General features: G+C 40.8%; 2 protein-coding genes across 4 annotated transcripts in view; one reads left to right on the top strand and one right to left on the bottom strand.

The window, feature by feature from the left end:
- LOC134357456 (zinc finger and BTB domain-containing protein 5) overlaps window positions 1-13057 on the top strand; it is a 36437-nt gene extending 23380 nt beyond the window's left edge. The window contains exon 2 of one of the 2 annotated variants that reach the window (XR_010020630.1): window positions 12854-13057. Coding sequence is in view for 1 of the 2 variants with exons in the window: in XM_063069057.1 (XP_062925127.1) it covers window positions 712-2754 (2043 nt within the window). In the remaining variant the exon portion in view is untranslated. Of the gene's footprint in view, window positions 1-707; window positions 8302-12853 lie in introns of those variants that run through there. The other variant, XM_063069057.1, reaches the window with a different exon arrangement.
- The window catches only part of LOC134357457 (glyoxylate reductase/hydroxypyruvate reductase-like), a 31770-nt gene continuing 12775 nt past the window's right edge, over window positions 8434-27428 (bottom strand). For both annotated transcript variants that reach the window (XM_063069058.1, XM_063069059.1), the window contains 7 exons: window positions 23538-23610; window positions 17465-17581; window positions 17289-17377; window positions 15872-15976; window positions 13073-13208; window positions 11127-11257; window positions 8434-9782 (listed from right to left, as the gene is read on the bottom strand). In XM_063069058.1, coding sequence (XP_062925128.1) covers window positions 9661-9782; window positions 11127-11257; window positions 13073-13208; window positions 15872-15976; window positions 17289-17377; window positions 17465-17581; window positions 23538-23610 — 773 coding nt within the window. In that variant the 3' untranslated portion in view covers window positions 8434-9660. The remainder of the gene's footprint in view (window positions 9783-11126; window positions 11258-13072; window positions 13209-15871; window positions 15977-17288; window positions 17378-17464; window positions 17582-23537; window positions 23611-27428) is intronic.

Below are 27428 nucleotides of genomic sequence, written 5' to 3'. Positions count from 1 at the left end.
ATCCTGTCGAATGCCTTCTTTGCATCCATTGACTGTATTATAAGTTTAAAATGCTAAATTTTAATTAAAAAGATATGATATATGGTTTGCATTTAGATTTGTAACCTCCGGATAGAAATTAAAATCTTTCTAACGCATAGGTGTGAAACTACCTGAATGTGAGCTACTTGTACAGAATTCTGTTAGAAACGTCCAAGTCACCTTGTGCAATGTTATTTGGTCATCGAGTGATTTAGCACGGATCTTTCGGCCCACTGGGGAAGTATCCATGTGAAGATCTAGCTTTTTAAAGTTAGCATTCATAGACACAGTCTTACTTGTGCAGATTCTGAAATTCTTTTCCGTGAAAAGGAGAACAGGACGATGTATTTCTTTTAGCATTTCAATTAACGATTGATCAGATGTCCGAAATCTGCTGTCAGTCTTTGTCTCGCTTTTGTACATAATGGCTACTGTCAATAATGGAATAGTTTTTAAAACAGTGCATGAATGGAATTGTTAAGTAAATGCTATAATTTGTGTTTGTATAAGGAATACTTTAGAAAACCATTCTTTAAATTGTTTCACATTGTTATTTGTGAATTGCAAGTAGGTAGATGATGCCTACCGTTTTAATTGCAGCTTAGAAAATGTAATTTCTTCGGAAATCAGGATTTTGCAGTTGAAAGAATCTATCATACCCTCTTTTTTTTCTTCCCTTTTAATAGGATTATGGATTTTCCAGGGCACTTTGAGCAAGTGTTTCAGCAGCTGAACTATCAGCGGCTACATGGACAACTCTGTGACTGTGTGATTGTTGTTGGGAGCCGACATTTCAAAGCTCATCGCTCTGTGCTTGCAGCATGTAGCACCCACTTTCGAGCTCTCTTTACTGTCCCTGAGACTGATCAATCAATGAACATGGTTCAGCTTGACAGTGAAGTAGTCACGGCAGAGGCTTTTGCAGCCCTTGTTGAAATGATGTATACATCCACTCTAATGCTGGGAGAGAGCAATGTAATGGACGTGCTTTTAGCAGCTTCCCACCTCCACCTGAATTCTGTGGTGAAGGCTTGCAAACATTACTTAACAACCAGAACTGTACCCATGTCCCCTACAAGTGAAAGGCTTCAAGAACAAAATGCTCGTATGCAGAGGTCATTTCTGCTTCAGCAGCTGGGTCTGAGTTTAGTAAATTCTGCCCTCAGCTCCAGTCAAACAATGGATGAGCAAGTTGGTGTGAACTCGTCACTGCGCCACCACTTGGAGGATCAGTCGCCTGCATTTCCTGTCAGGCGTCTGCAGAAAAGGAAAGCCATTCCTGATGAAAGATCAAAGCAAAGGATAAGACCTTCCATGGATGAATCTATCATCACTGAAGGTACATCAGACAATGGACAAGCTGTGGTGCATACTTGTGAGGAACTGTTTACACCAGACTCCCTGAAATTGGGAGATGGCTCAAAAACTGATGCGAGTGTTGAAAATCAAGTGGAAAATGCTATGATTTTTGAGCAAGCCTTTAGCACACCAGAGGATAACCAGGTATCCAGTCAGTCAGACAAAGGAGTCAGCCATTCACAAGTATCCGTGGTTTCTCAAGCAACCCACATCGAAACTAGTTTCAACCAAGATTCTGCAAATGAGAAATCAGATTTTCATACTGAGACTACAGAGCTTCACATAAATGGAAGTGAGGAACAGGTCCGCATTGTTGTAAAGGCTGAACCACTGAGCTCGCCTGATCCTCAAGATGAGACGAGTGATGCTGCCTCACAGGCTGAAGGCAGTGAGTCAGTGGAGGTGGAAGGAGGAATGCCTAGTGCAGAAAAACTGGAGCTTAGTCCAGAGAGCAGTGACCGAAGTTTTTCTGATCCTCAGTCTAGCACAGACAGAGTCACCGACATACACATTCTGGAATCTGCAAACACAGACACAAAAGCCCCCTTTCATATTTCCACCTTTTTGAATAAGAACCGATCAAGCAGTTTCAGTGGAGGCCAAAATGCAGATGACAACCTCCCGAACACAACGAGTGATGGCAGAATGGAGAGTGAAGCTACTTACTTAATGAGCCCAACATCCAGTGTGTCTGCGGGTGTCAATTCAACAATGGTAGCAACGCGAATGGAGAATCCCTTTAATGACAGTGCTGATTCTCATTTCATGCGACCTATGCAGGACTTGCTGGGCCTGTCATGTGGGCAGTCTTCAGAGTACAAAACTGGGGGAGAACCATTCAGATTGGAATTTCCCAGGCCTAGTTCTGGATTGCATTCACTTTCTAGGCAGTCAATCATTTCATCACGAGGAGGAGCCACTAATTTTCCGGGTTATCGCCGCATTGCCCCAAAAATGCCCATAGTGACTTCTGTTGGAGATGGAGGTTCTGGATCACAAGACAATGGCTCTAATTCTCAGGTCCGAATATTAAACAGTACCTCTTCCACGTTTGAAAATAACCATTCTTTACAGTCTGGCCCTCCACAGCTGACACGGGCATCTGCAGATGTACTTTCAAAGTGTAAGAAAGCCATGTCAGAACACAATGTGTTGGTGGTGGAAGGTGCCCGCAAATATGCTTGTAAAATTTGCTGCAAGACATTCTTAACATTAACAGATTGCAAGAAACATATTCGTGTTCACACTGGAGAGAAGCCCTATGCATGTTTAAAATGTGGTAAAAGATTCAGTCAGTCGAGTCACTTATACAAGCATTCTAAGACCACCTGCTTGAGATGGCATGGTGGCAATTTGCCAAGTACTCTGCTCTGAGATGGACATTCTCCATATTTGTATTTGCTGCTTTGAAGGGTGCTGACCTCTTTTTATTTTAGAAAAAAGAGCTCTTGTAAGGTGAAAATGATGAAAATAGATGTTTCACTTGCAATTAATAGCAAAATGTCAGTAAGGTGCCGAGTTCAGGGCAAATTAAATTTTGTAGAATTTAGTAACTGTATAATATATATATACTGCAATTTTTTATGCTGTTCAGCTATTTTATTTCAGTAGTTGCTGACTAACCAAAACCTGCAAAGTGATTAGCACAGAATAGTCTGTTTGTGTATTTCCTGAATGTATAGCTCATGTATTATCTGGATGATGTATAAATCGAGGAGCAAAGGAGACCTGTAGGGTGAATATATTGACCATTGATTATCTGTGTATTTATGTGGTCTGATGGGAGGGTTGGGAGAGGAGAAAGGAAGGTTTGATTCTCACTATCTGCTAGTGAATAAGCCTTTACTAATTATATCACTGTGCAGGAGGACAAAAAATCAGCATTGACCATATGTTGCTCTTACAAATCCATAAAAGACATTCTGATCCAAAAGTGAAATACTCCAGATGCTGGAAAAATGAAAAACCACAAAGTGCTGGAAATACTCAGCAGGCCAGGTAGTTTCTGCGAAAAGAGAAAGACACTTTGCGCCATTTGCCATCCAGTTAACAATAGTTGGCAATCTGGAAGAATGATTAAAGGTACCATCATAAAGATTTAATATTGTGAAAGCTATGTTATGAATGAAGAGAATTGCTTGTGGAATTGTTTTGATGGGGTGAAATGAACCCAGTACCTGGTGGGGCTCTGGTTGACAGCCCGAATTTGACAGTAATTGTCATGGATAGATATACAGCTAAAGCTCTTGGAATGTGGAGATGCAAAGAAAGTGCCATTCTGTGCTGATAATTCAGGGTATTCATTTAAAGCAGACATGATTTGACTAGATTGTAGGGTGAACCATTAAATATATGGAATGCGCAAAAGGATTATTTTCTTTCTAGAACCGATTTGTTTTATACTAATGGCATACATTAACTTTCTCCATGGATAACAAACACTTATCTGACTTTTTCAGACATTATTTATTAGCCCTTGTCCTAGTGTTCCCTTAAATGTAGGACATGGAGAGGATGAGTAGCGTGCCAGTGAAGAGAAAGCACCACCTGAACAATGAAGCCCTGTCACAGAAAGGGGCAGGCCAGAGAACAAAGCACTGGGTGCTAAATCCTAGTGCATTGGAGCATGAATCGGGGATTGGGCGGAATAGTTTGCGGGAGAGACAATTTACATCCTTGCTTAGTTGAAGATGTGTATATATGTAAATTAAGGTAATTGGCTACAAAATAAAAGTTGTTTCAATGGGACCTTGATCTCTTGGTACAGATTCTTAATTCCTGTGTGCATAGTTGTTCCTACTACTCTAAAGCTCTCTTGTTCTCCATATTTGAGATAATAGTAGTCCTTTTCAAAATACAGCTAGCACTTTGTGTGGATCAATTTGTTATAAATGACATGAATTTGTTGGAATATTAGAGGTAGGTAAAATATTTTCTGTTTCTGTCTTAGAAACTTGAATAGAGAATTTCCATTCATTGTAATCCTTTTCAATGTTCATTTTATCCACTCAGTGACCTGTAACTAATAAAGTGGCCACTGAGTGTACGCTCGTGGTTTTCTGCTGCTGTAGGCCATCCACTTCAAGGTTTGATATTTTCTGTGTTCAGAGATGCTTTTCTGCACACCACTGTTGTAACACATGGTTATTGAGTTACTGTAGCTATCCTGTCAGTTTGAGCCAGTGTAGCCATTATCCTCTGACCTCTCTTATCAACAAGGCATTTTCACCCACAGAACTACTGCTCACTGGATGTTTTTTGTTTTTCTTACCATTCTCTGTAAACTCTAGAGACTGTTGGGTGTGAAAATCCCAAAAAATCAGCAATTTCTGAGATACTCAAACCACCCTGTCTGGCACCATTAATTATTCCATGATCAAAGTCACTTTGTTCACATTTCTTCCTCATTCTGATGTTTGGTCTGAACAACAACTGAACCTCTTAACCATGTCTGCATGCTTTTATGCATTGAGTTGCTGCCACATGATTGGCTGATTAGATATTTGCATTAACAATGATGTGCCTAATAAAGTGGCCACTGAATGACCAGTCCTGTCCTCGAAACTACAAAATCAGACTGTTCAAAAAGAGTGTTAAGTTGTAATGTTATAGTGTTTCCATCAGGTGAAATTTATCATTCAAATAAGAAAGTGACTAATAATGTCACTTCTAATCCAAATTTCACAGTATGCTTTTGATTTTGAAGTGCTTTGCAGACTATTATTTCAATGGTTCAACAGATGCCTGTACTGTATTTGCGGGTTTCTGACAACTGTTACAGTTCAATTGAAGACTGACAATAATTCGCACAAAATTCCCTGATACACATTTGCATCTTAAATGTTATTTTTCTTTACCTTAAATGCTGAAAGAGAAACAAGGTAAATTTGTGGGATTCTTGAGTTTTCAAAAGACTCATGTTGCTGATATCAGTATTAAGAGATTGCAGCCTGCCATTATGCTGAGAGTCCTGAACTAAGTAGGAGTTCCTTTTTTCAGTTGATCCAAAGATTCAGCTAAACACGGAATTGGTGTTTGAAGCATTGGGAAATGGTTGTTAATCATATTACAAGTCAATTGAAAATCATATTACAAATCAATTGAGGGTGGAATCTCATGTGGATGGGGTGGTGAAGAAAGCTTTTGGTATGCTGGCCTTTATTAATCAGAGCATTGAGTATAGGAGTTGGGATGTAATGTTGAAATTTGGAGTATTGTGTACAGTTCTGGTCACCGAATTATAGGAAGGATGTCAACAAAATTGGGATAGTACAGAGGAGATGTACTAGAATGTTGCCTGGGTTTCATCTCCTAAGTTCCAGGGAAAGGTTGAACAAGTTGGGTCTTCATTCTTTGGAACGTAGAAGCTTGAGGGGGGACTTGATAGAGGTGTTTAAAATTATGAGGGGGATAGATAGAGTTAACATGGATAGGCTTTTTCCATTGAGAGTGGAGGAGATTTAAACAGGACATGAGTTGAGAGTTAAAGGGCAAAAGTTTTGGGGTAACATGAGGGGGAACTTCTTTACTCAGAGAGTGGTAGCTGTGTGGAACAAGCTTCCAGTAGAAGTAGTGGAGGCGGGTTTGATGTTGTCATTTAAAGTTAAGTTGGATAGCTATATGGACAGGAAAGGAATGGAGGGTTATGGGCGAGTGCAGGTCGGTGGGACAAGGTGAGAGTAAGAGTTCGGCACGGACTAGAAGGGCCGAGATGGCCTGTTTCCATGCTGTAATTGTTAAATGGTTATAAGTAATGAAGAACTTTCTGCTGAAATAAATACGCTAAAAAAACTCTTCCTGATTGAGATTTAAAGAATAATGGTGAAAAAATTTTTTAAAAAATCTTTGGAAAATCATATTCACAGTAGTACAAACGACCTGATCTCTGTAAAAGGCCAGTTTACTCCATATGAAATAATTCTGATGACATTAACTTTATGTATATTATTTATGATCTGCTATGGAATAATTTAGATAATCATACTATTTTTAAACAAACACAGGATGGTTCAGAATGACTTAGCTGTAATCAGATCAGCCCTTGAGGGTGGAAGAATCATTCAAGCAAAAACTTGAGTTTAAATTTAATTCTCTGCTACATTGGAGAATAAAGTGAATTGAATTTCTGTGCTTTTCTAACCATTAAACTCTGTCATTTGAGAGGGACCATGGAGTTCATTGACAATCCAACTGGTGTCAAGTCCTAGCACTTCCCTCAATTTACCTTTCCACAGTGTTACATCTTGCCAACAAGGTTTGTCACTGGAATGTGGCTAATTTGCAGGATAAATAGGAAACTATTCAACCCATGTTGCCTCCATTCCAGAACTAATCACCTGGTGTTTAGTCATCAAGCTGTATACTTGGAGTCCCAGCACCAAGTCATTGTCGATTTGTTCACTAAAGGAAAGAGAATGGGCCCAACACTTAACATTTTCAAAATAAAGTTCTTTACCTATTCAACTCTGCAGAACAACACTGTACCCATCACTTAAAAGGTCCACAGGAAAACACGGACTACTACTTGTATCTTAAGAATTAGAACGAAGATGTACATTGATTGAAATTTCCTGATGCCTTCACAGTGTTTGGCCAGTCGTGTAATGAAGTATGGCGAAAAGTTCATGGTGTACCATCCAGCAGTGATTCATGTGTCACCCTCCATTAGCATTCAGAGCTCTGGAAAGGTACCATTAATACTGTCTCCTCAGAGTACTTCAAATTCAAGTTAAGGTGACTAAAGTCAGCACCTTCCTTGAGCTCCAAAGTATGTTCAGTCAGGCACCAGATTCTTCAAATGGACACTCCAAGCTCTGCGAAATCATGAAGACAGCAGGATGGTCTGAGGAAACCATTCAGATATGGTCTAGAATCTTCATAGAAATACCAGCTCATGCAAGTCCCTGTCCTGTGACTGCCTGAAATGGAGAAGCATTTAGGATGGTATTGGACACCTCGGGTCTATTCATTGAGCGATACATAAATGGTGGAGGGGCACACTCTGTCCCCAAATGATCCCTCCATGCACCACATCAAACACCTGCCCTACTTGTGGCAGAGGCTGCATGTCCCAGATTGGGTTCTAAGGATAGAAACAAGATAAAACCAGAGAAATAGAATGGAAGGAAGTTATCCTTTTTCAAGGAACTTAAGACAATTTTGTGAATATTGAACTATGGCATATGACTAGTTGGATGCAGTTCATTAGTAATGCCATACAACCTGTACGTTGAGTTTCTGCATGTCCAACCAGTTGGTATTTTAACAAATGTATTACTATTTTAACATCCCAATCACTACTGTACTGATTATTTTGAAAGTTAAAATTGAAAATTATAAAACTTGCTTGTATGTAATACCATTCCATCAACTCATTTTTTGTAAAAACTATCACTGCAAATTTTGCGTGGATAATGTACTTTTTTGAAAGCTAAAGGTAGCGGTAAACCTGCTTTTTAGTAATGTGGATTCATGCCACAGTGAGCACTCTTAATTTTATGGAAAAGCAAGTTTGTGGGCATCTTCTGATGAAAAGTCATTGAACTAAACTTAACTGTTTCTTTCTGCAAACTGCATTTTTTGTCTTTATTTTTCATTACTATACAATTTCCTGTTAAAAGGGAGCCATTTAACTCCAAGCAGTGCATGCCACATTTTCTCCTTAGCAGTGCCATGTACAAACTACATAGGGGCCAAAAGCAACATCCAATTTATTTTCAGAATGTTGTAAAGTAGGGGTTTATTGCCCATTTCTACTCATCTGGAGAAATTAATAATCTCCTTTAAAAATACTAGTACTGATTGGTTTGTTCAGCCATTTCAGTGGTCTGTCACACACTTGAGTGGTGTGGAGTTAAAGTCACACTCAGGCCACATTGACTAAAGAACAGCTTCAATGGTACTCTTTGGAAATTAAAGAAAATAATTCTTATGGACTAAATTCTGAAATGAAATGCAATTAGATTTGGTACAATATAACCAACATGCATTAGCCACATGTGCAAAAACTGTATTAATATTCTGAAATAAATGATACCAGATTTTCAATCTGAACTTTTATTATTAACATTCTGGCATGTTTACACTACAGATAGTGTCTCAGTAAACAGAATTAATAGGAGTGCAAGTAGAACTTTGGAAAATAAACAAAAAAAGTATTACGAAGATGTCAATTTTATAAATGATTCCTAATTACTGACAAAAAATAAACCCTTTCATTGCTCCCAACAATAATGTTAGATCTGATGATGATCCCAACGATCTCCAAACTGCTGAATTTATATTGACTTTGAATTTATTTACTTGATGAGGTCTGGGGACTGTAAAACTGAGATTGGAGTGCAAATAAAATTGGAAATATTCCCCAGCTGCAAGTCCATCTAAAGTTAAAGCTTGGCTTATGTACATTCCTGGGTCTGGGCATAACAAATCCAACACTGGACCACGTGTAACATGTTACTTTTGAACTGACCGTTGTGGTTCATTATTGAAATTCCATTAACATGTCCTTTAACTTAGTTAATACTTCAATTCTTTGAGAATGAAAATGATGTTCTGTAATGTCAGCATTGCCTTCTGGAAGTGGAAAACAGCATCAACGGCTTCACCTCAGTGATTGAAAAGACTATAAAGGTACATAAGTTTGGAACAGTGGAGGCCCAAAAATAAAATAAGTACAAGATGTAATTAAAAGGCTAATGGAGTGCTGGCCTTGATATTATACCCAGAACTCAGACAGCAGTATCTTGAGGATAGATATACTGGTGTTTGAGCTCACATATCATTATCCACACTGCACTTTTTCAAAGGTTTAATTACAGGCTGACATTTTTGAATGTTGAAGATATACTAGAAGGCCATGTCTCAAAATTTAGAATGGCTTCCAGGATATAAAGTATGGAAAAAAAAATTAGAAGGCCCTTCCACAAACAGCAACTGACTCTGGGTCAATTATTTAAAATCTTATTATGCGAATTTAGAAAATGCATGTATATGGAACTGGGACAGAGATGAATCACAATCTCCAGGTTCAAGGAACTAAGTGGCCTGCATTACACCATGCTTCTGAGCTTCATTTTACTTGATCACACTTTCTAGTTTCAAATGTAAGCAAAGCCTGACTTCTCCATTCTTACTTGCCTATATTTTAATTCAATTACAAGTTTTCAATTTTTTTAATTCAAATGTTAATAAACTAATTGTTCAAGTATTCCAAACTAAATTCACATATAATTTTGAAAGAATATTTTTTTCTGTGTGCACATGAACAAATCTTTCCAGTTACAGTTTGACTTCACTTGGCATCGGCTCTCCTTTTAGACCAGCCAGGATGTTGTTGGCTGTCAGTACAGACATGGTGCTTCTAGTTGCATAAGTGGCACTTCCAATGTGGGGCAGTATAACTGAAAGAAAATCATCACCACGTCAGCTTTCAAGTTTACACCACGAAATACATATTCTAAAACTTTGACAACTGAAAATTTTACTGATACACAGTCTTTAATCTGAAGTTAGAAGTCACATTAAGCATGAAGTGCATTTGGTCATGGGTGACAAGGGTGAGAGTTTTATATCATACCAGGTCATTAAAAGGTTCTTTACAGTAATTACACTTTACACAGAATTACTGAAATATACAAAAAAAGATGCTATTGAGACCATACCCCTGACGTGGGAAAAAAATCTGTTAATCCCATTTTATTGTATACGTAAGGTAGTCATCCAAGTACTACTTAAAGATGATAATGTTTTCTGCATCCATCAACCATTTGGGAGCTTTAGGCCTTTAACATCTGGATAAATGAAATCCTCTGAGATTGTGCTCTAAACAATCTTCCAATTACATTATATTATCGGCCTCTCTGTTGGATAAAATAAGTCTGATCTTCCTATCTTGGACTCTATATTAAACCTTCCTTCAGTCGTCTCTGCTCCAAATACCTGGAGCAGAGGGATGTTCTTTTAGAATGGAGATGAGGAATTTCTTCAGCCAGGGAATCAGTGGAAATCATTGCCTCAGCAGGCAGAGGTTCATAGATTCTTGATTGGTCAGGGAGAAGGCAGGAGATTGGGGCTGGGAGGGAAAATTCAGATGGGCCAAATGGCCTAATTCTGTCCTACATCTTATGGTCTTAATTACTGTGATGTCAGTCAGTGATAGGAACATCAGCGTGGAGTTGAAAAGCAAATGAGAGAGGGTAGGTTACAAAGAAAACAAATGGTAGAATGAGACTAAATGAGATTGTACTGAGAGCTAGGATAGACTTGATGCTCTGAATGGCCTTGCATATCTTCAGAAAATAAGAGAAATATTTGTGTCTTATTCATTAAGGTAAGTATATGTACATTTTTCTAGATGCCTTCCCCACCTGCCTTCAGGCATGTACATATAAAACACCAATATTACTCGTGTGTACCTTGTCACTTCTCAACAAGCTATTTACTGTGTTCTGTTGCCTCATTAGCTCTGCACCTGTCAATTCCCTCACACTTTACAGTAAATTTATTTGTCATTTTTCTGTCCACTTGCTCAATCCATTGAGATTTTTCTGCAGTCTATCTTGCAGCACATTTCTGTGTCATGTGCAAACGTAATTACATCCCTAGAGCAATGTCAACATGGAAGAAAAATATACTGGCAAAAATGGCCACAATTAAAAAAAGTATGTTGTCCATATTAAGGTAACTTGCTATGTTTATGTGGATGATTGCTCATTCAAATTCAAATAACATTAATTAAAATTTACCGCAGTTTTTCAGTGACAACAGAGGATGACTGGTGGGTAATGGCTCTGGATCAGTGACATCCAGCCCTGCGGCAGCAATCTGTCCAGTGGTCAAAGCCTTGTAAAGATCATCCTGGTTTACCACTGGTCCCCTGTAGGGCAGAGACATTATCAGAAATGGAGGCTGTGTTTTAAGGAAACCTTTCAGTTTGGCCAAATTTGTATGTTTTTCCCTGTGGCTTTCAGTCAGAATGATAATCATTTTTCATACTGGTCAGTATCAGTGTTTCCCTTTCTATTTTAACCGACATTTTGCCACTCACTGATGTGTTAGTAGTTGCATCTTAGATACATTCATTAACTTTAACCACTCACTTTGTTCTCTGTCTGTCAAGTACTGACTTTTAGTGGCACACAGTCTGTCACTACCTTTCTGATAGTGATTGTTGTTAAGCTGTTCAGGGGGAGGTCATTAAAGAAAGTCTAGATTTGACTACACCTGTATGCTGTAGAAGGCATTTCTAGCAGCTGATAGTATTGTGAACAGAAACCTTTGATGAATGTTTCCTGTCTTCAGCAGTGTTCGAAGTAACAGCTCTGTCATTCTCTCCTGCACCAAGATTAGCTAATTCACAATGTACGAGCCATGGGGGTGTTAATACTAAAGTAGAAATCCAAAGAGCAATACCGCCATGGCATGTTCTGAGACTTAAAGGGGCAAGACATTTATGGCAAGAGTTTGGTAAATCAAAACTTGAACTCCAATGGTTCAATTTATAAGTCACTTACTGCTGCAAACAAGTATCTAACAAATATATATAATATATGACACATGAGGCCATTCAGCCCATTGTGCTGTGCTGGACTAAATGAAATGTGTTTATTTCACTTGTGCTTCACGGTTATTATCTGCTCTTGGTAGATTACAGCTACTTGAGTAATTACTAATGAGGAGAGGGTTTCCATCTCCTTGACCCTTCAAGCAATCAATCTCAGCCTCCCACAATCTCATGTTTATCCCAACGCTATTCTAATCTTGCCAGGAATTAATTTAAACTTCCGTCTGTTTGTTACCACTCCCTCTACTATGGGAAATAGACCATTCATGTTCAACTGTCTCCTTTGTCCCAATGAAAACAATAACTTCTTAGCCAGTTCTTCCACGTAAATATAACTCCCAGCCGATAATATCCATATAAATGTCATCCATAGGCTCTTAAAGAACTCCAGCTTTGGCCTAAGCAATGTCTTATACGAGATTAATAACAGCATTACGTCACTTCTCAGGAGCGTATAGTCCATTGATAACTTCCCACAGGTTAGGATTTCAAACACATTGCCAATTTTTGTATCATCAAACCTCTTAACAGTTTTCCCTACACTGAACTAAATTACAAATACCAACTGCTTAACCTTCATTCTCAGGCAGCACCTGTTTGCCTCAGATAGGTCTATAGGGATTACTAGATGAAACAGACTGAAGTCTTTCTGACATTTTGGCCATAAGACGAAGGAGCAGAAGTCAGCCATTGGGCCCATCGAGTCTGCTCCGCCGTTTTATCATGAGCTGATCCATTCTCCCATTTAGTCCCACTCCCCCGCCCTCTCACCATAACCTTTGATGCCCTGGCTACTCAGATACCTATCAATCTCTGCCTTAAATACACCCAATGACTTAGCTTCACGATAGAATAATAGTGGAAATTGGACTAATGACAACTAACGATTTCTCAATTATCCTCTAACAGGTCCAGATGTGAGCTGAGAAAAACCCGTAGCAGAGACCTTAGTGAAAAGCACAGGAGATGGACACTCAGTGAATGAATGTTTCTGCAGATCAACTTTGAACAGGAAATTGTCCTTAAAAACTAAATACACACAGCGCTGTAAAGATGCCTTTAAATTAGCTTCCGTGATAAAGACATGAGACCATTTTGCAGGGCTGGGCCATTTTGTCATTCACCTACCTGCTGGTGTTAATAAATACTGCTGTCTTCTTCATTTTGGAAAACAGATCCATGTTACACATTCCCTTGGTTTCAGGACTGAAGGAACACGATACAACAATGAAGTCTGATTCTTCAGCCAATTCATTCAGAGGCACTGTGAAAGATGGGAACACAGATTCATCTGTGACATTCAGTATCCTTTAACAGGATTACATAAAATTGGACATTGTTTCCTGCAATAACTTCTTGTTCAGTTGATATTATGCAATACATCGACTGCACACCAATAATCTAATGGTGAAATGAAGAAAGGAAAGCTCCATCACAAAATTTAACGAGCTTTGGACTAGCTAACATATCTAAATGCAGTAATAAGAAGATGGCAAGAGGCACATACCACAAGAAGCCCTTCAAAGTAGCGTAAAAGAGAAAGTAAACATGCTTTTAACAAGTATTGCTCAAATCTATAAAATCAAAGCTACGGGAGGGTTCAGTACATTTGAAGATCACGTTTTCCCCACAGCAGACATTAAAAAAAGCCACAAAATGGCCCTCCAACTTGGGCTGCTCTCTGCAAATTAGGTTGACTATGATTAGGAAAGCATGCAACGTTCAGTTATTTGGAATGACTTTCCCTTGCGTAAGGCAAAGTATTCATTATCAGTGGCTCTAGTTACAGTGCCTATAAAAAGTATTCACCTCCCCCACCCCCCATGGAAGTTTTCACGCTTAATTGTTTTACAACATTGAATCACAGTGGATTTAATTTGGCTTTTTTGACACCGATCAACAGGAAAAGGCTTTCGTGACAAAGTGAAACCAGATCTAAATTAATTAAAATATAAAACAAAAAATAATTGATTGCATAAGTATTCATTCACCCCTTCAAGTCAGTATCTAGTAGATGCATGACCCTTAAGCAGCAATTGCAGCCTTGAGTCTGTGTGGAAAGTTTTCTATCAGCTTCGCACATCTGGACACAGTAATTTTTCCCCATTCTTCTTTACAAAACTGCTCAAGTTCTGTCAGACTGCATGGGGATCGTGAGTAAACAGCCCTTTTCAAGTCCAGCCACAAATTCTCAATTGGATTGCGGTCTGGACTCTGACTTGGCCACTCCAGAACATTTAACTTCGTTGTTTTTAAGCCATTCCTGTGTAGCTTTGTCTTTATACTTGGAGTCATTTTCTTGCTGGAAAACAAATCTAAGTCACAGTTCTCTTGCAGACTGCATCACTGGATTCAATTTACCCTCTACCTTAAACAAGCCTTCCAGGGCCTGCGGCAGTGAAACATCCCCACAGCATGATGCAGCCACCACCATGCTTCATGGTAGGGGTGGTGTGTTTTTGAGTATGTGAGATGTTTGGCTTACACCAAACATAGCGTTTAGTGACTAAACTTTAGTCTGATGGCCAAGCAGCTCAATTTTGGTTTCATCAGACCATAGAAACTTTTTCCATCTGAGTCAGAGTCTCCCACGTGCCTTCTGGCAAACTCTAGATGAGATTTCATGTGAGTTTTTTTCAACAGTGGCTTTCTCTTTGCCACTCTCCCATAAAGCTGTGCCTGGTGAAGCACCCGGGCTACAGTTGTTGTATCAGACACAAACTGCTGAAGGAACTCAGCTGGCCTGCTGTTCCTCCAGCATTTTATGTGTGTAGCTCCGATTTCCAGTATCTGCAGATTTTCTCTCGTCTGTAAAGGTTGTTGTATGCACTGTCTCTCCCATCTCAGCCACTAATGCTTGTAATTCCTCCTGAGTTGTCATAAGTCTCTTCATGGCCTCACTCACTAGTCCCCTCTTTGCATGGTCATTCAGTTTTTAGAGGACAGCCTGCTCTCGGCAGATATACAGCTCTGCCATATTCTTTCCATTTCTTGATGATTGACTTAACAGTACTCTGAGGGATATGCAGTGGCTTGGAAATTTTCTTGTCTCCATCTCCTGACTTGTGCCTTTCAATAACCTTTTTGCAGAGTTGCTTGGAGTGTTCTTCTGTCTGCATGGTGTGGATTTGCCAGGATACTGACTCACCAGCAGGTGGACCTTCCAGATAGAGGTGTATTTTTACTACAATCAATTGAAACACCTTGACTGCACACAGTGATCTCCAAACACAGATCACTATTTAACTAATTATGTGACTTCTAAAACCATTTGGCTGCACCAGTGATGAATTGGTGTGTCATATTAAAAGGGGGGGGGGTGAATACTTATGCAATCAATTATTTTGTGTTTTATATTTGTAAATAATTTAATTACTTTGTAGAGATCTGTTTTCACTTTGACACGAAAGAGTCTTTTTCTATTGATAAGTGTCAAAAAAGCCAAATTAAATCCACTGTGATTCAATGTTGTAATACAATAAAACATGAAAACTTCCAAGCGAGGGGGTGAATACTTTTTATAGGCATTGTATAAACAATGTCAGATTCCTGAGGACAGAAGGCCACAGGCTGTTTGGCTTAAAGAACTTCACCCTTACTGGTAAGTATGGTTACTGGAATTTTGAAACCTCTTGGAGTTTTGGCATGGGATAGGATCTCATTATCCAAGTAACTGATTTGTCTTAACAAATATTAGGATTGTAGTAAGGAGGGAGTGATTCTATAAATGTATCTGTCCAACACTGGAGGAAATTGAGAATCTGTGTGAGATGTAATTCCTAAAACACGTGAGTGGCAAGATCTTGGATAAAATAGAAAGGGAAATCCTGATGGATGCAAATACGAGGCAAAGTTAGCTTAAAACTAGTGGAGAGGTTATGATTCAAAGCCATGAGACCGATTAGAACTTCCCAGACTGCTTCTTACCATATTCACCACGTATTTTGGCAGCAGCTTCTGGCCTTGGCTGTCGTCCGGTGTATAGGAATCTCTTCACTCCAAATGGCATCAGTCTCTGAGCAATTGCAAGGCCTAAAACAAAGAGTGCTTGAAACAAAAGCTACAATACACCTTACCATCAGAGATGTAATTGCAATGCAGACAACTATAGTTACCAAGTTACGTAGAGAAAGATCAGAAAACTAAATAACACATTATAGTTTCAAGGATAAACATCAGGAATATTGCCTCTGTGTTTAAGACTGACCCTGGGATTTGAATTATGTAACAAGGAAGACGAGGGTTAGGATCTGCTCCAATGACCATCACCAGTGTCAGGCTACATCATCTAATCAGGTCCTAAATTTAGTTACTCAGTGGAATTGGAAGAGAAAAAGAAAAACAGGTGATAAAAAGGACTTGTCTCTCTGGAGCACAGACTTGTTGTACATCACTCTGAACTGTCTGTGCTTTGTGGAAAAGGTAGGCAGTTCACCTAAAAAGAAATTATTGTCAGAATTTATCACGTGTTTTGCATACAACCTGTTCCTGGAAGCAGTGTATAGTTAGAACTGAAAGGGAGGCGTTGAAACCTGGAAGTGATAAGGACACGCAGTACCTAGTGAACTTTTACACTTTCCTCTCCACGCAGATGGTAACTGGCCTACTGAACATTTCTAACTTTTCTGCTACTGTTTGAGGTTTTCAGAATTTGCAAATATTTGGCTGGGGGAAGGAACAAGATGGGATGATTCATAAAGGAAGGTGTCATCATTGTTAGTCCAGGGTATTATATCCTTTAAACCTCATCAGCTGATCAGAGAGTTCATCACATAACAAAATGCTAGACGAACTCAGCAAGTCAGGCAGCATCTGTAGTGGGGAATAAACAGTCGATGTTTTGGGCTGAGACCCTTCATCTAGATCTTGGGTCTTAGCTAGAATTGCCGACTTGCTGAGTCCCAACATTTCATGTGTGTTGCTCAAGATTTCCAGCATCTACAGAATCTTTTAAGTCCTCATGCACCTCACTGCCCAAGAATTCACTCCATAGACAGGATAGTCAATTTTTATTTCTGAAGCAACTGCACTTCAGGATACAATTTTCCTACCACTGTATAACCTAAAATCATAACAATGCACTAAAGTCCTACCAAATGTATAAATTCACACACATCATTTAGTAAAGTCTTTGGTTATTTAGTAAATGAAAGCTAAGTTAGAGAAAAAAAGTGTCTGGACAATGTTTCAATTGATTTAAGCAGTGTAAGGATACTAAACACTAACTGAACTAAAAAATGGTTTTACTCGACAACTGAAAAATTCTATGCATTATTATTTCTTTCTTGTTACAACATGCAAGACTGTTGAACCTATGACCTCAGAAAACACTTTCTGGTTGTACCTATTCGTCCTAGGCCTACTATTCCCACGGTGCTTCCAGCTAATCCATGACCACACATCCACAGGGGCTTCCACGCAGTCCATCCTCCACTGAAAGAGACAAACACACTGGTGAGCCCCTGAATGTAACCAGTCAGACATCCCAATAACACTGCACTTCCTCTGACTGCCACTTACTTTTTAACTTCTTCTGCTGCTTCCATCAGTCGGCGAGACGTAGCCAAGAGCAACGCCACGGTGAGTTCAGCGGTGGAGTCAGTCAGAACATCAGGAGTGTAGCCCACACGGATTCCCCTTTATATAGAGGACAACATTAAAACTGCTCAAGTAACTGTGGTACAGAGGGCATAAATGCAAGGCAACTAGGAAAAGCAAAGAGAACACTATCACGAGGAATTCTGCAGATGCTGAAAATTCAAGCAACACACATCAAAGTTGCTGGTGAACGCAGCAGGCCAGGCAGCATCTCTAGGAAGAGGTACAGTCGACGTTTCAGGCCGAGACCCTTTGTCAGGACTAACTGAAGAGCTAGCAAGAGATTTAAAAGTGGGAGGGGGAGATCCGAAATGATAGGAGAAGACAGGAGGGGGAGGGATGGAGCCAAGAGCTGGACAAGTGATTGGCAAAAGGGGTATGAGAGGATCATGGGACAGGAGGCCCAGGGAGAAGGAAAAGGGGGAGGGGGAGAAAAAGACCAGAGGATGGGCAAGTCCAAAGGATGAACACTATCTAATGATAAGGGGTGTATTACTGGATCGTAAAGTATTGTCAAAGCAGAGTTCTTTGTAAAGAATCTGGTAAGCCACCATCAGTGACAAAGTGAAGAAAGTCATCATGCACCACTGTAGAGGCATTCAGATCTCCAGGTAACCTTACACTACATGATACCTGATCACAAATCTGTGCCAGCTCCTCTGCTCTGAGGCCAGGCTTTGAAACTGTGCACAGAAGAATAACCGTGGAATGCCATTTTTGAATTACAAAATTACAGTGTGCTTGATGGTCGCGTGGATGCAGCGACTCATTACGTTGTTCTAGTTGGTGTGTTGTTGCTTTTCTACAACCTTTGCTGTCATTTCCTGACCTGCTGCAGCCACCCCTCATCCATTACCTATGAAACTGGCCATTCAGGAACAACTAGCAAAAATAAAAGACCATCTCACTCAGGAAAAGGGAAGGGATTTTGGAGCAATATGTTGAAAAGTGCTGGACAAACAGTTTAACAGAGTATTGATCCAAGACTGACATTATAGAATATTATAGGGTAGTGGAAATCTCCATACTCCCACCTGGCACCATTATTTAACAGAACCACAGTGTTTCCTGTTCTGGGAGGTTTAAGGAGCAAAACAGGCTGTTTTACTCTACTTCTCACCTCATCTCTTACTCTAACCAAAAAATAAAGTCAACAACTTCGGAGAAGGAAGTCTGAGAATTGGAGCGGGAGTGTGGAGGAAGCCATTTTTGAATTTTTTGGTTTTTTTTCCCGTCAGCATTCAGAGAGGCAGGACTGCACAGGCACGTGTCGTCGGGGAGTGAAGTGTGGAAGATTTAAAAGGAACAGGGCCTTATACAGCGGGCAGCATAGTTTGCGGGCTGCGGAGTGAGCCAGGAGCAGAATAAAGGCTTAAGGGCTTCGGCTCAACGGGCTTAGACGGAAACAGGCGAGGGTTTGGTATTCATTTTTTGTTGTTATTTGAGGAGAGGGGCAGTATGAGTGTGAGGGCAGCTTGTTGTTCTTGGTGCCAGATGTGGGAGGTCATGGAGTCTCCAGGCCTCCCGGATGTCCATATCTGCGCCAGGTGCGCTGAGATGCAGCTCCTAAGAGACTGCGTTAGGGAACTGGAGCTACAGCTCGATGACCTTCGTCTGGTCAAGGAGAGTGAGGAGTTGATAGAGAGGAGCTACAGGCAGGTGGTCACACCGGGGCCACGCGAGGCAGGCAAGTGGGTCACGGTTAGGAGGAGGAAGAGGAAGAGTCAGGTAATAGAGAGTACCCTGGTGGCTGTGCCCCTTGACAATAAGTACTCCTGTTTGAGTACTGTTGGGGGGGACAGCTTACCTGGGGGAAGCAACAGTGGCCATGCCTCCGGCCCAGAGTCCGGCCTTGTAGCTCAGAAGGGTAGGGAAAGGAAGAGGAGGGCAGTAGTAATAGGGGACTCGATAGTAAGGGGTCAGATAGGCGATTCTGTGGACGTAGTCTGGAGACCCAGCTGGTAGTCTGCCTCCCTGGAGCCAGGGTCTGGGATGTTTCTGATCGTGTTCAAGATATCCTGAAGTAGGAGTGTGAGGAGCCAGAGGTCGTGGTACATATAGGTACCAATGACATAGGTAGGAAAAGGGGAGAGGTCCTGAAAGAAGAATATAGGGAGTTAGGAAGGGAGTTGAGAAAAAGGACCGCAAAGGTAGCAATCTCGGGATTACTGCCTGTGCCACGTGACAGTGAGAGTAGGAATGCAATGAGGTGGAGGATAAATGCGTGGCTGAGGGATTGGAGCAGGGGGCAGGGATTCAAGTTTTTGGATCATTGGGACCTCTTTTGGCTCAGGTGTGACCTGTACAAAAAGGACGGGTTACACTTGAATCCTAGGGAGACCAATATCCTGGCGGGGAGATTTGTGAGGGCTACTGAGGTGACTTTAAACTAGAATGGTTGGGGGGTGGTAATCAAGTTAAAGAGACTAGGAGAGAGGAGGCTAGTTCACAAATAGAGAAAGCTAGTAGACAGTGTGTGAGGGAGGATAGGCAGGGGACAGAGATCAGGAGCACTCAGACCAAAGATGTAGGGGACAAGGAAGGAAAAGATAATAAAGTTGTTTGCTCCATTAAGGATAAAAAGAGAGTAAGAGGTGGAGAGTTTCTTAAATGCATCTATCTTAATGCTAGGAGCATTGTAAGAAAGGTGGATGAGCTTAGAGCATGGATTGATACCTGGAAATACGAGGTTGTAGCTATTAGTGAAACGTGGTTGCAGGAGGGGTGTGGTTGGCAACTAAATATTCCAGGATTTTGTTGCTTCAGGTGTGATGGAACAGGAGGGGCAAGAGGGGGAAGTGTTGCATTGCTTGTCAGAGAAAATATAACAGCGGTCCTCTGGCAGGATAGATTAGTGGACTCGTCCAGGGAGGCTATTTGGGTGGAATTGAGGAATGGGAAAGGTGTTGTGACGCTTATAGGGGTGTATTATAGACCACCTATTGGGGTAGAGAACTGGAGCAGCAAATTTGTAAGGAGATAGCAGATATTTGTAGTAAGCACAAGGTTGTGATTGTGGGAGATTTTAATTTTCAACACATAGACTGGGAAGCCCAATCTGTAAAAGGGCTGGATGGTTTGGAGTTTGTCAAATGTGTGCAAGATAGTTTTTTGCAGCAATACATAGAGGAACCAACTAGAGAAGGGGCAGTGTTGGATCTCCTGTTAAGGAATAGACAGGGCAGGTGACCAGGGTATGTGTTGGGGAGCACTTCAGGTCCAGTGATCACAATACCATTAGTTTCAATATAATTATGGAGAAGGATAGGACTGGACCCAGGGTTGAGATTTTTGATTGGAGAAAGGCTAACTTTGAGGAGATGCAAAGGGATTTAGGAGGAGTGCATTGGGACAATTTGTTTTATGGGAAGGATGTAATAGAGAAATGGAGGTCGTTTAAAGGTGAAATTTTGAGGGTACAGGATCTTTATGTTCCTGTTAGGTTGAAAGGAAAGGTTAAAAGTTTGAGAGAGCCATGATTTTCAAGGGATATAGGAAACTTGGTTCGGAAAAAGAGAGGGATTTACAATAAATATAGGCAGCTTGGAGTTAATGAGGTGTTTGAGGAATATAAAAAATGTAAAAAGAATCTTAAAAAAGAAATAAGAAAAGCTAAAAGAAGATACGAGGCAGCCTTAGCAAGTAAGGTGAAAATAAATCCAAAGGGTTTCTACAGTTATATTAGTGGCAAAAGGATAGTGAGGGATAAAATTGGTCCCTTAGAGAATCAGAGTGGACTGCTATGTGCGGAGCCAAAAGAGATGGGGGAGATTTTGAACAATTTCTTTGGTATTCACTAAGGAGAAGGATATTGAATTGTGTGAGGTACAGGAAACAAGAAGGGTAGTTATGGAAAGTATGAAGATTAAAGAAGAGGAAGTACTGGCGCTTTTAGGGAACATAAAAGTGGGTAAGTCTCCGGGTCTGGACAAGATATTCCCTAGGACCTTGAGGGAAGTTAGTGTGGAAATAGCAGGGGCTCTGACAGAAATTTTTCAAATGGCATTAGAAACCGGGATGGTGCTGGAGGATTGGCGTATTGCTCATGTGGTTCCATTGTTTAAAAAGGGTTCTAAGAGTAAACCTAGCAATTATCGGCCTGTGAGTTTGACATCAGTGGTGGGTAAATTGATGGAAAGTATTCTCAGAGATGGTATATATAATTATCTGGATAGACAGGGTCTGATTAGGAACAGTCAACATGGATTTGTGCGTGGAAGGTCATGTTTGACAAATCTTATTGAATTTTTTGATGAGGTTACTAGGAAAGTTGACGAGGGTGGATATTGTCTATATGGACTTCAGTAAGGCCTTTGACAAGGTTCCACATGGAAGATTAGTTAGGAAAGTTCAATCGTTAGGCATTAATATTGAAGTAGTAAAATGGATTCAGCAGTGGCTAGATGGGAGACGCCTGAGAGTAGTGATGGATAACTGTTTGTCAGGTTGGAGGACGGTGTGTAGTGGTGTGCCTCAGGGATCTGTTTGGGTCCAATGTTGTTTGTCATATATATTAATGATCTGGATGATGGGGTGGTAAATTGGATTAGTAAATATGCAGATGATGCTAAGATAGGTGGTGTTGTGGATAACGAAGTAGGTTTTCAAAGCTTGCAGAGAGATTTAGGCCAGTTAGAAGAGTGGGCTGAAAGATGGCAGATGGAGTTTAATGCTGAAAAATGTGAGGTGCTACATTTTGGTAGGACTAATCAAAATAGGACATACATGGTAAATGGTAGGGCATTGAAGAATGCAGTAGAACAAAGGGATCTAGGAATAATGGTGCATAGTTCCCTGAAGGTGGAATCTCATGTGGATAGGGTGGTGAAGAAAGCTTTTGGTATGCTGGCCTTTATTAATCAGAGCATTGAGTATAGGAGTTGGGATGTAATGTTGAAATTGTATAAGGCATTGGTAAGGCCAAATTTGGAGTATTGTGTACAGTTCTGGTCACCAAATTATAGGAAAGATATCAATAAAATTGAGAGAGTACAGAGGAGGTTTACTAAAATATTGCCTGGGTTTCATCTCCTAAGTTACAGAGAAAGGCTGAAAAAGTTAGGTCTTTATTCTTTGGAGCATAGAAGGTTGAGAGGAGACTTGATAGAGGTGTTTAAAATTATGAGGGGGATTGATAGAGTTGACATGGATAGGCTTTTTCCATTGAGAGTGGGGGAGATTCAAACAAGAGGACATGAGTTGAGAGTTAAACGGAAAAAGTTTAGGGGTAACATGAGGGGGAACTTTTTTACTCAGAGAGTGGTAGCTGTGTGGAACGAGCTTCCAGCAGAAGTGGTTGAGGCAGGTTCGATGTTGTCGTTTAAAGTAAAATTGGATAGATATATGGACAGGAAAGGAATGGAGGGACATGGACTAAGTGCAGGTTGGTGGGACTAGGTGAGAGTAGGAGTTCGGCATGGACTAGAAGGGCCGAGATGGCCTGCTTCCATGCTGTAATTGTTATAAGGTTTAACTGTGTCATATATCTAAACTGGATGAGAAGTAGTTTCAGAAGGTGAATAAGATAACTTGCAGCTGATCACTTCCAAGACTGGAACTTCGCTTACAGATATTAGGAGCCACTTTAACCTGTGAACCTCTCAGGTTTCAGTCTGTGACACGACCATCAATACATACTGGTTGCTTAAATTACAAAATCAGTGGGCTGGATGTGACAGAAATATTGCCAATGCTGGAAATTCTCCGCAGGTCAGGGAGTTAACATTTCAAGTCAATGACCTTCTGCCAGAAATGGGAAAAATTATGAAAAAAGACAGGATTTGACATGCAGAGAAAGAACATAGAGGGAAAGAATGAGAAGGCAGGAAAGATTAAGTTTTTAAAAAAGGGTAGTGCAAGGTGAAGTGAGCGTGGAACTTGACAACAGCAAGTCACTTCTGCTGGAAGGTTGTGACACTGACACTGTCTTATTCTAAGGCTTGGTAACAACATGACCTTGCTCATTTTCATGTTGAACAATAAAAAGCTGTTTTACCGGTTTTTAATTTCTCCCAGCGAGAGATGGTCAAATCCAACAGAAAGCGTGCTGATGACTTTCAAACACGGCCCTGTAACACAGCAAGAACCAACTCCTCAGATGTGCACCACAATCTTAGCCATTCACCAGCACCTCTCTGACTTTCACCGGCAAGCAGCAAACTGACCCTGCTGCTGGGCACGTCGGTGGTAAATCATAGGATCTGCACAGGCATTATCTTTCCCACCATTTCTGGCATTTCCTTGGGAAAAAAAGAACGGCCCTGCAAATTCCTTAAGGGAAGAAACACAGGAACAATTATTATTTAATCACTGGGTTAAGTATGTCCATTACTGTTCTGCTGAAGATGTAGACAGATTAATACAGGCATTTTCATGGACTATTAAACTCAGAATAAAGATGTTACTTGTGTATTTAATACTTCAATGATATTGTAAATATATTGTTTGAGTATACTTTCTTGTTTAAATAATTCATTATGCCTTGTAAAAGTACTCAGCCCCTAACCAATTGTTCTCATGACTATTACAAACAGGAATTTTGATCAATTTAACTGAGAATTTTTATTTGTGAATCACATGTGCCTTTTCTCCCCCGCAGTAGAGCCCAAAAACCAGGTAATATTGTAAAGCATGAAAATCTAAAAATTCAAAGTCTGAAGTGTTGGTATTTCAAAAGCATTAATTCTCCTTTGCTCAGTACTTAGTTGAACCACCTCTTCCAGCTATCACAGGCAGTTGTCTTTTTGGATAAGTCTCTATTACAAACGTTTGTAGTTTTGTAAAACGAGATGAAGCAAGATTTACCCATTCCTCCTTGCAAAATTGCTTAACTTCTACCAGGTTAGTTAGGGTGCTTCAGTGGACAGCAATCTTGAGGTCTTGCCAGAGATGTTTGATTGGGTTAAGGTCAGGACCCTGACTGGGCCACTCAAGGACATTAATTTTCTTTATTTGAAGCCACTCCATGGTTGATCTGACAGTATACTTTCAGTCATTAGAAACATAGAAAACCTACAGCAGAATACAGGCCCTTCGGCCCACAAAGCTGTGCCGAACATGTCCTTACCTTAGAAATTACCTAGGGTAACCCATAGTCCTCTATTTTTCTAAGCTCCATGTACCTATCCAGGTGTCCCTTAAGAGACCCTATCGTATCTGCCTCCACCACCATCGCCAGCAGCCCATTCCACATACTCACCTCTTTGCATAAAAAACTTACCCCTGACCAATAACTTCCAAGCACTTTAAAACTGTGCCCTCTTGTGCTAGCCATTTCAGCCCTGGGAAAAAGCCTCTGACTATCCACACGATCAATGCCTCTCATCATCTTATACACCTCTATCAGGTCACCTCTCATCCTCTGTCACTCCAAAGAGAAAAGGCTGAGTTCACTCAACCTATTCTCATAAGGCATGCTCCCCAATTCAGGCAATATCCTTGTAAATCTCCTCTGCATCCTTTCTATGGTTTCCACATCCTTCCTGTAGTGAGGCGACCAGAACTGAGCACAGTACTCCAGGTGGGGTCTGACCAGGGGCCTATATAGCCGTAACATTACCTCTCGGCTCTTAAACTCAATGCCATGATTGATGAAGGCCAATGCACCATATGCCTTCTTAACCACAGAGTCAACCTGCGCAGCAGCTTTGAGTGTCCTATGGATTTGGACCCCAAGATCCCTCTGATCCTCCACACTGCCAAGAGTCTTACCATTAATACGATATTCTGCCATCATATTTGACCTACCAAAATGAACCACTTCACACTTATCCGGGTTGAACTCCATCTGCCACTTCTCAACCCAGTTTTGCATCCTTTCGATGTCCTGCTGTAACCTCTGACAGCCCTCCACACTGTCCACAACACCCTCAACCTTTGTGTCATCAGCAAACTTACTAACCCATCCCTCCACTTCTTCATCCAGGTAATTTATAAAAATCATGAAGAGTAAGGGTCCCAGAACAGATCCCTGAGACACTCCACTGGTGATTGACCTCCATGCAGAATATGACCCGTCTACAACCACTCTTTGCCTTCTGTGTGCAAGCCAGTTCTGGATCCACAAAGCAATGTGTCCTCTTGGATCCCATGCCTCCTTACTTTCTCAATAAGCCTTGCATGGAGTACCTTATCAAATGCCTTGCTGAAATTCATATACACTACATCTACTGCTCTACCTTCATCGATGTGTTTAGTTACATCCTCAAAAAATTCAATCAGGCTCGTAAGGTACAACCTGCCCTTGACAAAGCCATGCTGACTATTCCTAATCGTATTGTGCCTCTCCAAATGTTCATAAATCCTGCCCCTCAGGATCTTCTCCATCAGCTTACTAACCACTGAAGTAAGACTCACTGGTCTATAATTTCCTGGGCTATCTTTACTCCCTTTCTTGAATAAGGGAACAACATTTGCAACCCTCCAATCCTCTGGAACCTCTCCCGTCCCCATTGATGATTCAAAGATCATCGCCAGAAGCTCAGCAATCTTCCCCCACCCCCCCACCCCCACAGTAGCCTGAGGTGTATCTCGTCCGGTCCCAGTGACTTATCGAACTTAATACTCCAGCACATCCTCTTTCTTAATATCTACATGCTCAAGCTTTTCAGGCTACTGTAATTCATCCCTACAATCGCCAAGATCCTTTTCAACAGAGAATACTGAAGCAAAGTATTCAAGTACCTCTGCTATCTCCTTCGGTTCCATACACACTTTTCCATTGTCACACTTGATAGGTCCTATTCTCTCATGTCTTATCCTCTTGCTCTTCACATATTTGTAGAATGCCGTGGGGTTTTCCTTAATCCCGTTCGCCAAGGCCTTCTCATGGTCCCTTCTGGCTCTCCTAATTTCTTTCTTAAGCTCCTTCCTGCCAGCCTTATAATTTTCTAGATCTCCATCATTACCTAGTTTTTTTGTACCTTACATAAGCTCTTCTTTTCTTCTTGACGAGATTTACAACAGCCTTTGTGCACCATGTTCCTGTTCCCTACCATCCTTTCCCTGTGTCATTGGAACGTACCGATGCAGAACACCACTCAAATATCCCCTGAACATTTGCCACATTTATTCCGTACATTTCCCTGAGAACATCTGTTCTCAAATTATGCTTCCAAGTTCCTGCCTGATAGCCTCATATTTCCCCTTACTCCAATTGAACGCTTTCCTAACTTGTCTGTTCCTATCCCTCTCCAATGTTATGGTAAAGGAGATAGAATTGTGATCACTGTCTCCAAAATGCTCTCCCACCGAGAGATGTACCTCCTCCCCAGTTTGAAGTTTTCTGGCAGAGGCTAGCAGGTTTTTTATCCAGGATCTCTCTGTATTTAGCAGCATTTGTCTTCCCATCAGTCCTGAGCAGATTTCCAGCTTCTGCTGCTAAAAGGCATCCCCAAAGCGTGATGCTCCCTCCACCATACTTTATAGTAGGGACAAAGTTACTTGACTGATTGTATTAGATTTACACCACATGTACTGTTTAGTGTTGAGGCCAAGAAGTTCCACTTTATCTCTCCATCCACAAGACCTTCTTCCATATCTCTACAGTATCCTCTAAGTGATGCATTGCAAAGTCTTTACAGAAAAGGGTATGTTTTTTTTTAGCCAGGGCTTCTTCCTTGCCACTTTTCCATAAATACCCTTTTTGTGCAAGCTCTTACAGATTGTGAAGCTATGAACGTTATTGCCAGTTGCAGCCACTGATTTCTGCAGCTCACGCAGAGTGACTGTTGGCGTCACCCTTACAAGTGCCTTTTTCTCTGGCAACTAAGTTTCCAGGGGCTGCCTGACCGAGGCAGTGTGGCTGTAGTTGCACACTTTTTCACAATCGACTGCACTGAGCTCCATGATATGTTCTGTGTCTTTGAGATGGTCTTGTACCGTTTCC

Source organism: Mobula hypostoma, chromosome 16, assembly GCF_963921235.1.
Source record: "Mobula hypostoma chromosome 16, sMobHyp1.1, whole genome shotgun sequence".
Lineage (NCBI taxonomy): Eukaryota > Metazoa > Chordata > Chondrichthyes > Myliobatiformes > Myliobatidae > Mobula > Mobula hypostoma.
This window is presented reverse-complemented; position numbering and strand designations above follow the sequence as displayed.